At 48.8% G+C, this 12,909-nt stretch overlaps 1 protein-coding gene across 4 annotated transcripts; it reads left to right on the top strand.

The window, feature by feature from the left end:
- Positions 1-1,931: 1,931 nt before the first annotated feature.
- Positions 1,932-12,544, top strand: Rsph14 (radial spoke head 14 homolog). 4 transcript variants are annotated; one of them, XM_045133029.1, is made up of 4 exons: positions 1,932-2,038; positions 6,254-6,502; positions 8,009-8,111; positions 11,889-12,544. In XM_045133029.1, the coding sequence occupies exons 2-4, from the start codon at positions 6,304-6,306 to the stop codon at positions 12,229-12,231; spliced, it is 645 nt and encodes a 214-aa protein (XP_044988964.1). In that variant the 5' UTR covers positions 1,932-2,038; positions 6,254-6,303; the 3' UTR covers positions 12,232-12,544. The 4 variants fall into 4 exon arrangements, with proteins under 4 accessions (XP_044988964.1, XP_004672842.2, XP_044988963.1 ...); XM_004672785.2 differs by lacking the exon at positions 1,932-2,038 and adding an exon at positions 4,432-4,502; XM_045133028.1 differs by lacking the exon at positions 1,932-2,038 and adding an exon at positions 4,584-4,672.
- Positions 12,545-12,909: the final 365 nt, after the last annotated feature.

The raw sequence follows: 12,909 nt of genomic DNA, 5'->3' as shown, positions 1-12,909 counted from the left end.
ACAGACTTCCAGACTCCAGGTGCGCCACCTTGTGCATCCGGCTTGCATGGGACCCAGGGAATGGAACCTGGGCCCTTTGGCTTTGCAGGCAAGTGCCTTAACCACTAAGCCATCTCTCCAGTACTCCGGCCAGCTATATTTTTTAAACACCAATTCATCAAGGAAATTAATTTTGCAGCAGGAGTTCCAGACGCCAGGCATATGATTTCTAGAAAGTATTGGATTCAGAATGATGTAAATAGGGCCGGGCTTGGTGGCGCACACCTTTAATCCCAGGGCCCACACACTGAACAAGACTTGCCTAATGATTTACGACTAGAATTGGAACCCCAGATTTCCTGACTCCCATCCCAGGGGTCTTCACAGCATCTTCCTTTAAAAAACAAAACAAAACAAACAAACAAAAAAAAAAACAAAAAACAACCTGGGCTTGGTGGTGCACGCCTTTAATCTCAGCATTCGGGAGGCAGAAGTAGGAGGTTCGCCATGAGTTCAAGGCCACCCTGAGACCATATAGTGAATTCCAGGTCAGCCTGAGCTAGAGTGAGACCCTATCGCAGGAAAAAAAAAAAAAAAAAAAAAAAGGGTGCTCTAGGGCTGGAGCCATCCTTCAGGGCATGACCCTCTGAAAGACAGCAACGGGCAGATTTCTCATCACAATGTTACACATGTATTTCAGTTTTCAGCAGAGGAAAACGTACCAGAGGTTTGCAGGGTAAATCTAGATGATTTGCCTATCCTCTCCCCACCCCAAACCTCAGTTTAACTCAGCTATAAAGTGTCCCTGGCAACTTTTAAGTTTCCTTGTGAGGGTCACATGGTTGCTTGAGGCACGGGTTCTTTTGGCGGTAGAAACAATAGAAATGAGCCTGGGGCGTGCGTGCTGGGAATACAGATGAGGCTTTATTGGGGCTGTGAGCAGGAAGGGAGTCAACCCTGGCAGACCAGGCTCCTCTGAGAACAGAGAGGCAGGCCTTGTCTGGGTGAGTGAACAGGTGGTCCTCATCTTGGAGGAAGGAGCTCAGAAACGTGAGGGTTCAGTACGAGCTGCAGGCCTTCTCTCTCTCTCTCTCTCTCTCTCTCTCTCTCTCTCTCTCTGTGCATGTGCATGTGTGTTTTGAGACAGGGCCTCATGTCATCCAGGCTGACTTCAAAGTGGCCATGTAGCTGAGACTGGCCTCAAACTCCCGATCCTCCGGAGTGCTAGGATAAGGGACACGTGCCACCGTGCCTGGCGTCCGCATGCACTTAGTGGCATGAAGACCCAGGGGCTTGGGCTGTTGCGGCAGCTGGAAGGGTGAGAGGGCAGGAGACCAGCTCTGATTGGCAATCGGCATGTCTGCCCGCAGGGCTGAATAGATTTTGACAGAAAGGGGCTGGGGAGGCGGCTCAGTGGTTAAAGACACTTGCTTGCAAAGCCTGCTGGATCTGGTTGAATTCCACAACTGTACAAAGAGGCACATACATCTTGAATTTGTTTGCAGTGACAAGAGCCCCTGGCGTGCCCATTCGCTTTCTGTCAAGTAAATAACTTTTTTTTTTTTTCAAGGGAGAGTTTCATTCTAACCCAGGCTGAGCCGAAACTCACTCCGTAGTTCCAGGCTGGCCTTGAACTGACAGCGATCCTCCTACCTCTGCCTCCTGAGTGCTGGGATTAAAGGTGGGTGCCCCCATACCTGTTTCCATAACCCACATTCAGAGGTATTCTCTACAGCAAAGCCAGTGCTCAGTGTGATGGTGAATCCTCACTGTCAACCTGATTGGCTGGACAGTCACCATGGAAACACACCCCTGAGTGTGTCTATGAGGGTGTTTTCCAGAGAGGTTTCACTGAAAAGGGGAGACCCACCTAGAATGTGGAAGGTACCATCCCCTAGGCTGGGGTCCCTGACTGAATAAAAAGGAAATTAAAAGAGGAAGCCAGCAGAACACCAGCATTCACCTCTGTTTCCTGTCATGGAGGTGACAGATGACAGCTGAGAGGTGCCTGCCCTCCTACGCCCCTCCTCCATGATGAACTGACTGTACTCTCCAAACCGTGAGCCAAATACAAACCTTCCTCCCTCAATTTGCTTTTTGTCAGGCATTTTGTTTTTATAATAAAAAAGCACCTGAGGGGGCTGAAGAGATGGCTTAGCCATTAAGGCGCTTGCCTGCAAAGCCAAAGGACCCAGGTTCAAGTCCCCAGAACCCACATAAGCCAGATGCACAAGGTGACACATGTGTCTGGAGTTGGTGTTTGCAGTGGAGACCCATTCTTTTTGTCTTTCTCTGTCTCTCTCTCACTATCTCCAATAAATAAATAAAAATTAAAAAAATATTTTTAATAAAAAGTAACTTAGGGGGCTGGAGAAATGGTTTAGTGGTTAAGGCACATGCCGGTGAAGCCTAAGGACCCCGGTTCGAATCTTCAGGTCCCATGTCAGCCAGATGCACATGGTGGCGCATGTGTCTGGAGCTCATTTGCAGTGGCTAGAGACCCTGGTGCCCCCGTACTCACTCTCTCTCTCTGTCTCCCCCTCTCTGTCTCTAATAAATAAAATAAGTAAAAATAAAAAGTAACCTAGGGGCTGGAGAGATGGCTTAGTGGTTAATGTACTTGCCTGCAAAGCCAAAGAACCCAGGTTCAATTCCCCAGGACCCACATAAAGCCTTATGCACGAGGTGGCGGGAGTTCTCTCTCTGTCTTTCAAATAAATAAATATAAATTTTTTTAAGTGGCAGCAGGTCATTTTGGAGGGGGGGCATGGGTGGGAATGGAGTCCTGGAGGTATATTAAGTCTAGCAGATTCCTGTCTCATCCCACACCCTCTTGCTTCCTGGTATGCCTGGAAGTAAATGGCTCTCCTCTACACATTCCTGCTTCCCTAATGTTCTGCCAAAATACAGGAAGCAAAGCGACCATGGTCTGAACTCTGGAATTCTGAGCTCAGCCGACTCTTCCTTCCTGAAGTTGTTTCTGTCAGGCATTCTGTCTCAGCAATGAAGTAATGTATGCGGTGTGAAAGTGCTTTCAAGTTGTGAAGCTTGGGCTGGAGAGAGAGCTCAGTGGCTAAAGGAGCTAGATTGCAAAGCCTCACGGCCTGGGTTTGAGTCCCCAGGACCCACATAAAGCCAGCTTCAGAAAGTGGCATGCATCTAGAGTTCGTCTGGAGTGGCAAGGAGGATATAGTGTGCCCATTCTCGGTTATTTCTCTTTCTGCTTGCAAATAATAGTTTTTTAACTACTTACTTGTTCTACACTTTCTGGAAGCTTCTTGGTATGGGCCTGGCACCAGGAACACAAGGAAACAGAATTGACAGAGTCAAGATCTTGCTGTGAGAGGATTACTTAGGGAGTTGGGTGTGGTCTCACTATAGTGTGTGTGTCTAGGGGTTAGGCGAGAGTCTTGCTAAATTGATGTGGGTGGTACCACCCTCCTGGATTCAAGCAATCCTCTTGTCACCCACTAAATTTGTGACGCCAGGCATGCATCACCACACCTTGAGACCATGGGGTGTGTGTGTGGCATGTGAGGGTGTTAATTGACCAGGTCGTGCTGAGTCTGGTTTACTTTTGAGAACAACCATTTCAGCTAGGAATGTGTGCAATCTACAGAAAGAGCTGATGTCCTTAAAAAAAACTTTCTCTTTTAAACCTTTACAATCAGAGGAAGAGAGAGAGAGAGAGAGAGAGAGAGAGAATGGGCACTCCAGGGCTTCTAGCCAACGCAAATGAACTCCAGATGCATGTGATACATTGTACAATGTGCATCTGGATCTATGTGGGTACTGGGGAATCGAACCCCAGTCATTAGGCTTCGCAGGCAAGCACCTGAACTGCTGAACCATCTCTCCAGCCCATTAACCATTAACGAAGTGATCAGTTTACAGAACAAGAATGGTAAACCAGGGTGCGGCAGTCCTGGGATCATGTCTGTGTGTGATACGGGCGAAGTAAACGAGCCTCTTTGAGATCTGTAAAATACTAATACTAATAATTTATTTGCGAGAGATGGATTGGGAGAGGCTATGGGTGTGCCGGAGCCTCCTGCCACTGCAAACAAACTCCAGACGCATCTATGAGCACCGCTTCGTGCATCTGGCTCCATGTGGGTGTTGGAGAAGCGAACCCAGGTCGGCAAGCTTTGCAAGCGAGCCCCTGTAGCCAGTGAGCGGTCGCCTCAGCCCCTCTCTGCTGAGTTCCTTATCTCTACCCCCAACTCTGATGAGCAAAAAAGCATTCAACATACCCAGTAAAGAGAAACGCGCAGACAAGCCCCTTCCCTTCTGTTCCGCCCAGGCTGGGGGGGGGGGGGGCGGGGTGGTCCAGGTCTCCCCCCGGCGCGGGATGAAGAATTCAGATCGGCTCCTTCTCCGTGCGCTTGCGCCGTGGGGGCCCTGGGCGCGCCGAGCAGGAAGCGGCCGACGCTGCCGGGGTTGCCTAGCAACCTGGTCGCCCGGCAACCGGCGCGCGCCTCGGGCTGGCGGGCAGCAGGCGACCCCAAGGGCGGAGAAGGCAGGTGAGGCCACCGCGGCGGGCCAGGGACCTGGGCCCAGGGGCCTCCTGACCCGGCCACTCCCGGTGACGCGGGACCCGGGCCTGCACGTCACAAGTCACGCCTTTCGGTCGCTGGAGGGACTCCCGGAGCGTGCCCGAGTCCAGTCCGCTCCCGAGCCTGCGGCGCCCCGGGTAGGGCCGGGTCCTTCCCAGGCTGGTCCTTCTCCTCCCCCTGCCCTCCGAGTGACCCTGGAATTCACTGTGGATTCTCAGGGTGGCCTCGAACTCACGGAGATCCTCCTACCTCTGCCTCCCGAGTGCTGGGATTAAAGGCGTACTCTACCATGATTGATGGAGTGCTCACACTCCTTCCTCCACTCTCATAAATAACTATTTACAAGAAAGAAGGAAAGGAAAGAGTGAGCTTCACATAATTTTAAAAAAGAATAAACCACCCTTGAACCTCAATTCTTTCTTATAGGTGTGTTGTAAGCAAACATGGGTCCTGAAAGGTTCATGAGCCGGACTTGGATTTCTAGCTTTACCATTCCTTGGCCCAAATCTGTTTCCTCAATTGGAGAATGTGCATGACCCACATCCTTTATAGGGTAATTGAATTAGATATTAATTATTGTGGTCACAGCACAAACACCATGTGGAGAGGTCATCTTGGGATTTCTTGTTTCGTCTATTTTATCCTTTTCATTTACTTATTACTTATTTATTTATGGTTTTCTGAGGTAGGGTCTCGCTCTAGCTCAGGCTGACCTGGAATTCATGATGCAGTCTCAGGGTGGCCTCAAACTCACAGCGATCCTCCTACCTCTGCCTCCCAAGAGCTGGGATCAAAGGCGCGCGCCATCACGCCCGGCTTTGTTCTTTTTACTTTTATTATTTGCAAGAGAGAGACAGAGGAAGTGTAAAGGTGCTCCAGGGCCTCTGCTCACTGCAAATGAACTCCAGATGCATGTGTCACTTTGTACATCTGGTTTTACATGGTCACTGGGGAATCGAACCTGGGCCAGTAGACTTTGTAACCAAGCTTCTTTAGCTACTAACCTTGCCGTCAGCCCTGTTTTTTTTTTTTTTGTTTGTTTTTTTTTGAGAGAGAGGGAGAGAGAAAGACTTGGTGCGCCAGGGCCTCAGCCACTGCAATTGAATGCCAGACACTTGCGCCACCTAGTGGGCATGTGCGACCTTGTACTTGCCTCACCTTTGTGCGCCTCACCTTTGCACATCTGGTTTATATGGGCATGCTTCCTTAGGCTTTGCAGGCAAGTGCCTTAACCGTAAGCCATTTCTCCAGTCCTGTTTTGTTCTTTCTTTTTTAAAAAAAAATAATTTATTTGTGTAGAGAGAGAATGGGCACATCAGGGTCTCTTGCCTATGAACTCCAGATGCACATGTCAGTTAGTGCATCTTGCTTTTACATGGGTACTGGGAAATGGAACTTGGGCTGATGGGCTTTGCAAGCAAGTGCCCTTTAACTACGGAACCATCTCCCTAGCCCTGTGGTGCCCTTTTGTTGCCTGGGACTAAGGGACCAGTGTACAAAGTATCGCTGTGGCTTGTTCTGTCACTGAGCAATGGGGAGCCCTGAAGTTTGCAATTTGGGAAGCTGGGACCTTGATCAATATCTTTATTGTTGTCAGCCTCAACCTGCTCATCTGTAAAATGGAAGTAAAAACATTCCCCCTCACAGTTCAGAGGATGAACAGTCATTTCTAAATGACAATAGTAATAAAACAGTGGTTTTCTTTTTTCTTTCATCAGTGGTCAATCCAGAGCTTCATGCTGAAAGCCCTTTGCAGGTGCACAGGAAGATGGCTCACACCCGGATCTCCATGTACCTGCCTCCCGACATTGACCCCACAAAGGCTGCCACTGCTTATGGCTGTCGGGCTCTGCCCAAGCTGAACGAGGAGCTGCAGGTAGAGGACCTGAGGACAAGGCAGAAAGCCCTGGTGGCCCTGTGTGACCTCATGCATGACCCTGACTACGTCTACGAGGCCATCAACATAGGTGAGAGGGTCATAAGCCAGGCGGTCATGACTGGGGTCCTGACGTGGTTCAGACATTGGATATCGCTTCAGTCAGAAGGGTGGCTATTCAATGGGTACCCTAGGTACAGGGCCTGCATGACAGGGACTGCTCTTAAACTACAGATAAGAAAACCAAAGTCCAGCATGGGGTGTGAGTCTAAGGGACCCTAATCTGTGAGTTAAGCTGGACCTTTATTTGCCAAAGCTTGCATCCCTGCATGTAATCCACTCAAGGTCATGTGGCTAGTTTGGGACAGGGTTCTAACTTGACCTTATGCCTCTCCTGAGATCAAAGAAATAGCGAAGGCCATTTTATTTCCTTTCCCTTCCTTTTTTTCTTTTTGAGATAGGGTCTTACTCTAGCCCAGGCTGACCTGGAATTCACTATGTAGTCTCAGGGTGGCCTCAAACACATGGCAATCCTCCTTCCTCTGCCTCCCGAGTGCTGGGACTAATGGCGTGCATCACCATACCCATCTATCCATCCATCCATCCATCCATCCGTCCGTCCGTCCATCTATCTATCTATCTATCTATCTATCTATCTATCTATCTATCTGGGAGAGAGAAATAGGCAGACAGAGGGAGAGAGAGATAGAGAATGGGCACACCAGGGCCTCTTGCCAGTGCAACCAAACTCCAGACACATGCACCACATCATGCATCTGGGCTTTACGTGGGTATTAGGGAATTGAACCCGGGCTGACATGCTTTGCAGGCAAGTGCCTTTAATTGCTGAGCCATCTCTCTCCAGCCCCATAAAGGCCATTTTCTTAACCCTGTGGCAGAAAGGAGGCACTAGTTGGAAGAATACCAGGAAACTTCTGAGGAGGGTTAAAGGAGACGGTTCCCTGGGTGTTAGCCCCTTCTGTGATTTCTTTAAAAATTTATTTCTTTTTCTCAAGGTAGAATCTCACTGTAGCCCAGGCTGACCTGGAACTCACTCTGTAGTTCCAGGCTAGCCTCAAATTCATAGTGATCTTCCTACCTCTACCACTGGAGTGTGGGATTAAAGGCGTGCACCACCATGCTTGGTTCTGTGACTCTCAAATGCTTCATAACTCCTTTGATTCCTCCCAAACCAAAGCACTGCTTCTTTTTTGTTTGTGTGTGTGTGTGGGAAGCATCTTCCTTAATTCTTCCTTAACTCTCTCCCTTCCACCTTACTCTTTGAGATAGTGTCTCTCGTTGAGCTTAGCGCTCACTGATTTTGGCCACACGAGCTAGGCAGTGAGTCCCAGGGACTCTCTGTCACCACCACCTCTCTGGTGCTGGGATTTCAGGGTCACAGCACCACGCTGGGCATTTTCCATGGGTGATAGGGATCTAACACTGGTCTTCATGTTTGCGTGGCAAGCAGTTTACCCAGACATCTCCCAAACTCCCTGTCAGGTACTTTCTTCCTGTCCAATGGTGGGTCACACGTTCTTCTGGGTAAGTTGATTTCTGGGGTGGCAAATGTTCAATGGTTTTCCCGTCTCCACAGGCTGCCTGAGGAGCCTGAAGGCTTTGCTGAGGGACAGTGACGACTTGGTGCGGATAAAGACCACCGAGGTGCTCTCCATCATGGCAACCCACAACGTGGGCAGGTGTGCAGCTGTCTCTGAGAACCAATGTCACACTTTAAACAGTTTAAAATATTTTATTATTTATTTATGTATTTATTTAAGAGAGGGAAAGAGGCAGAGCAAGAATGAGAGAGATAGAATGGGTGCGCCAGGGCTTCCAGCCACTGCAAATCAATTCCAGATGTATGTGCAACCTTGTGCATCTGGCTTATGTGGGGCCTGGGGAATCGAGCCAAGGTCCTTTAGCTTTGCAGGCAAGCACTTTAACCACTAAGCAATCTCTCCTTGAGCACTTTGGATTCTTGTCCATATCACTGGTCTTTGACAGGTCTTCTATTTGGCCTTAACAAACAAGCCTCTCTGTGGGGTGATTTTGGTTGCTTGGGAGCAGGGGTCCAACAGGCCAGTCTGTCCTGTTGTTGATTTTTCGAGGCAGGATCTCACTGTAGCTCAGGCTGACCTGGAACTCACTATGTAGTCAGAGTGGCCTCGAACTCGCAGTGATCCTCTTACCTCGGCCTCCCGAGTGCTGGGATTAAAGTTGTGCGCCACCACACCAGGCTCCAGAGTAATTACCCTTGTGCTAGGTGTTAAACCCAGGGCCTCAAGCATGCTAAGCTGTTCCAGACTAATTTAAGAAAAATTATTCATGTGTGTGTGTGTGTATGTGTGGGCACGTGCACACGTGTGTGCATGAGCGTGCCAGAGTCTCTTGCTACTGCAAGTAAATGCCAGATCCATATGCCACTTTTGGGGTCTAGCTTTACATGGGTGCCAGGGAACTGAATCTGGGCCAGCAGGCTTTGCAAGTAAGTGCCTTTACCCGCTGAGCCATCTCCCAGCCCCAGACTAAGTTTTCTATTAGCTCCAAGCTCTGGGCTTCCCATGTTGAAGTCAGAAAGTACAGCTCTCACATTTGCAATGGTTTTGCCATTCATAAGGTTTTTCTGAGTAGCTCAGTTCCCCATCCTGGATCCTCACAGGGACTGTTGGCTTTGGCTCCTGTCCCCATGCAAGTGTTAAAGCACCAACTACAAAGCATACATCTGGTCTAAGCTGATGGCCTCCCCTGTTGCTCAGATGTCCCTTTCCTTTGTAAAGCTTTGTATTTTACACCTCAAACATATGTCGCCCAGCATTTTGGTTAGAGCCTGGGGTAGCGGTTGTGTCAGGGGCTTTACCACATCAGCTGAGGTCTTTTTTTTTTTTTTTTTTTTTTTTTCCTGAGGTAGGGTCTCACTCTAGCTCAGTCTGGCCTGGAATTCACTATGTAGTCTCAGGGTGGCCTCGAACTCACGACGATCCTCCTACCTCTGCCTCCCGAGTGCTGGGATTAAAGGTGTGTGCCACCACACCCAGCCAAGCTGAGGTCATTCTTCAGCAGAGAGCTCAAGATGGCTCAGCAGTAAAAGCCTGCTGGCCCTGGTTTAGTTCCCCAGCACCCACATAAAGCCCCATGCACAAAGTGGCGTGTGCTTCTGGAGTTCTTTTGCAGTGGCAGGAGGTCCTGGTGTGCTCATATTCACACACACAGTCTCTCCTCACAAATAAAAGTGTAAAGACATTTAAACATCAATGAAAGTAAACACAGAAGCATGAGGTCCTGAAGAGGTCTTAGGTGCCAGAATTCACATCTCCAGACCCCACGGGAACGCTGGTGGGTGGGGGTGGCCATGCGCACCTGTGACCCCGGTCCCACAGGGAGGCAGAGATCTGAGAACACCCTGAATCCTGCCCCCACAAACAGCTTCTAGATGCAGTAAACACAGTGATTCCTCTGCCTTAGCCTCCTGAGCAGTATTTTTAAAAATGTTTGTTTATTTAAGAGAGTGAGAGAGAGAGAGAGAGTAAGAGGAGCCACTGTAAATAAACTGTAGATGTATGCACCATTTTGTGTATTTGGTTTTAGGTGGGTACTGGGGAATGGAACTTAGACCATCAGGCTTTGCAAGCAAGTACATTTAACTGCTGAGCCATTTCTTCAGCCTGACAGCATTTTCAAAGCACGCCTAACTTGGAGTAGGTCACAGGGCACCAAACCAGGAAAACCCAGCAACTAGAAGGTCCATTCAATTTGTATGTCCCACTGTGGTTTTATTCCTCCAGAACAATTAAAAACATGCCTTAGGGTTAAGTCATGACCAAAAGCCACAGTAGCACAGTTGGTTGGGCATGTCCTGCGCGTTAGCTGAGGGATTCACACATGACTTCCCATTCTGAATTCTGTCCTGACAGATGTGACCTCAAAAGCCTTCTTTGTACATGCTGTTAGGCCCAGCAACCAGTTGGTTACTTAAAAGCAGTAGTTCAAATTCATGGAATCAAAGAAATAATATAGCTTCTTTAAACTGTTCCCTTGAACCCAAAACATAAATGCTAAAACATTTGTTAATTCTTGTGTGAGACTCAGGCATTCTTTTGGATCTGGGTTCACTGGGTGAATTTTCCCATTGTCTTTTTTTTCTTTTTGCTTAAATCATGGTTCTGATGGGCAGCTTTGGTTCTCTCTTTTACATATTTATTTTTTAAAGTTTAATTTTATTATTATTTTTATTTATTTATTTATTTATTTGAGAGTGACAGACACAGAGAGAAAGACAGAGAGAGGGAGAGAGAGAGAATGGGCGCGCCAGGGCTTCCAGCCTCTGCAAACGAACTCCAGACGCGTGTGCCCCCTTGTGCATCTGGCTAATGTGGGACCTGGGGAACCGAGCCTCGAACCGGGGTCCTTAGGCTTCACAGGCAAGCGCTCAACTGCTAAGCCATCTCTCCAGCCCTAATTTTATTATTTTTAATTTGAGAGAGAGAGCGAGAGAGGGAAGGAGGGAGAGAATGGTGTGCCAGGGCCTCTAGCCACTGCAAATGAACTCCAGATGTGTGCGCTACCATGTCCAGCTGGCTTACATAGGTGAATTGAACCTGGGTACTTAGGCTTTGCAGACAAGCGCTTTAACTGCTGGGCCATTTCTCCAGCCCTCAACATTTTTTTTTTTCCATAAGGAAATTAGAAACAACTCTTCATTTAATTGGCTTACCCAGTATTAATTAATTCATACGTAACTGTAACAAGCATGATAGGCGCACAGAGATGCAGTGGGTAGCCGCTGGCTGGCAGCAAACTCACACTCAGCTGGGAGAAGACAAGAGAAGCGAGGAAGGCTGAGAGGGGTCAGCCTATGAGCTTTCTCCCCTGGAGTCACAAAGATGGTGAGCTCACTCCCACCGGTCAAGGAAGGTATGTTACTGGTTTCCACTGCCTTGTACCCAGGCCACAAATGGCGGGACTGAGGCTCAAACAGGTAAAAATAAGTACAATGAACCTGAGTTAAGAGCCAAAGATCAGAAATAGCAGATTCTTTTTTTTTTAAATTTATTTACAAGCAGAGAGAGAGAGGAAGAGAAAATGGGCACACCAGGGCCTCAAGAACTGCTGCAGATGAGCTCCAGATGCATGTGTCATCTGTGCATCTGGCTTTACATGGGCACCGGGGAACTGAACCCCGTTTGTTAGGTTCTGCAGGCAAGCACCTTAACATCTGTCCAGCACCCCTTTTCGTTTTTTTTCAAAGTAGGGTCTCGCTCCAGCCCAGGCTGACCTGGGATTCACTGTGGAGTCTCAGGTTGTGTGATTCTTATGACCCACCAGCTACTCAGCTCTCGCGGCCTGTGGGGATTCTGTAAACGCGGTGCCTTCTCTGGCCTCAGCCTGGACTCAGATTCCAGCAGGGCCACAGGCTGGCTCTTGGATGCTGCCCAGAGACGGTCCTGTTAAGTGTAAGCCTACCTTTCCTTCTGCAGAGTTGGCTTCTTAGAGAACGACATCATCCCCGCGCTGTCTATGCTGCTGAACGACCTGGTGACGGCGTGCCGCGAGAACCTGCACCAGGCCTACCAGCACCTGGCCCAGCTGCCTGAAGGTAGGCGCCACCGTGACCTGCCTCCGCGGCGCTTCGTGCGCGCAGTTTACTCCTCTGGCCCGTGTGTGCGCCTGCGCGCCACACATCGCTCCCCAGGGGGCGCAGGGATCTGGCGTTTGTTCGTTTGCAGTGGCAGAAAGGCCCCGGTGCACCCGTTCTCTCCCTCTCCCGCTCTCTCTCCCTGTCTCTCTGTCTGTCTCTGCCTCTTTCTCTCTCAAAACTAAAATAAATGTAACATAGATGTTTCACCAAAGTTGGGAGCAGAGCTCACAGGTAGGGTGCACGGTGAGCATGCCCAAAATCCTGGTTTCTATCCCAGACATCCTCCTCTAAAAATTGCACGTAAATGAACATTTTGTTATCTTGTAATAAAATGAGCATGTCATGTAACAACCACCCAGGTCAAGAAACATGCAGCATCCCCCCAGACACAAAATGGCCTGGAAATCCAAAACCTCATAGTGCCTGACACTACCTACACAAGACCATCATAATAGGCAGAAAAGATCATGACATCAAAATAAAAGAGACTGAGATGGGGAGGGGATATGATGGGGAATGGAGTTTCAAAGGAGAAAGTGGGGGGAGGGAGGGTATTACCATGGGCTACTTTTTATAATCATGGAAGTTGTTAATAAAAATTTGAAGAAAAAAAAAAAAAAAGAAATATGCAGCGTGTTACCAGCACTCTAACTCCCCACAGCTGGCTCGATACTGGGCTCCACCCTTTGTCTCTTGGGTAACGATACTTTCAGTTTGTAAGGTCTTAAGTTAATTTATGCAGTTAAAAAATATTTTTAGGGGGCTGGAGAGATGGCTTAGCGGTTAAGCACTTGCCTGTGAAGCCTAAGGACCCCGGTTCAAGGTTCGGTTCCCCAGGTCCCACGTTAGCCAGATGCACA

Source organism: Jaculus jaculus, chromosome 13, assembly GCF_020740685.1.
Source record: "Jaculus jaculus isolate mJacJac1 chromosome 13, mJacJac1.mat.Y.cur, whole genome shotgun sequence".
In the NCBI taxonomy this organism is placed as follows: Eukaryota; Metazoa; Chordata; class Mammalia; order Rodentia; family Dipodidae; genus Jaculus; species Jaculus jaculus.
Note: the sequence above shows the minus strand (reverse complement) of the source record. Positions and strands in the feature narration are given on the sequence as shown.

Coding starts and splice junctions, on each gene's coding strand:
- Rsph14 (XM_045133029.1), top strand. CDS start 6,304: ATGGCTCACACCCGGATCTCCATGTACCTGCCTCCCGACATTGACCCC. Junction 6,503..8,008: donor CTACGAGGCCATCAACATAG/GTGAGAGGGTCA, acceptor CCGTCTCCACAG/GCTGCCTGAGGAGCCTGAAG. Junction 8,112..11,888: donor GCAACCCACAACGTGGGCAG/GTGTGCAGCTGT, acceptor TTCCTTCTGCAG/AGTTGGCTTCTTAGAGAACG.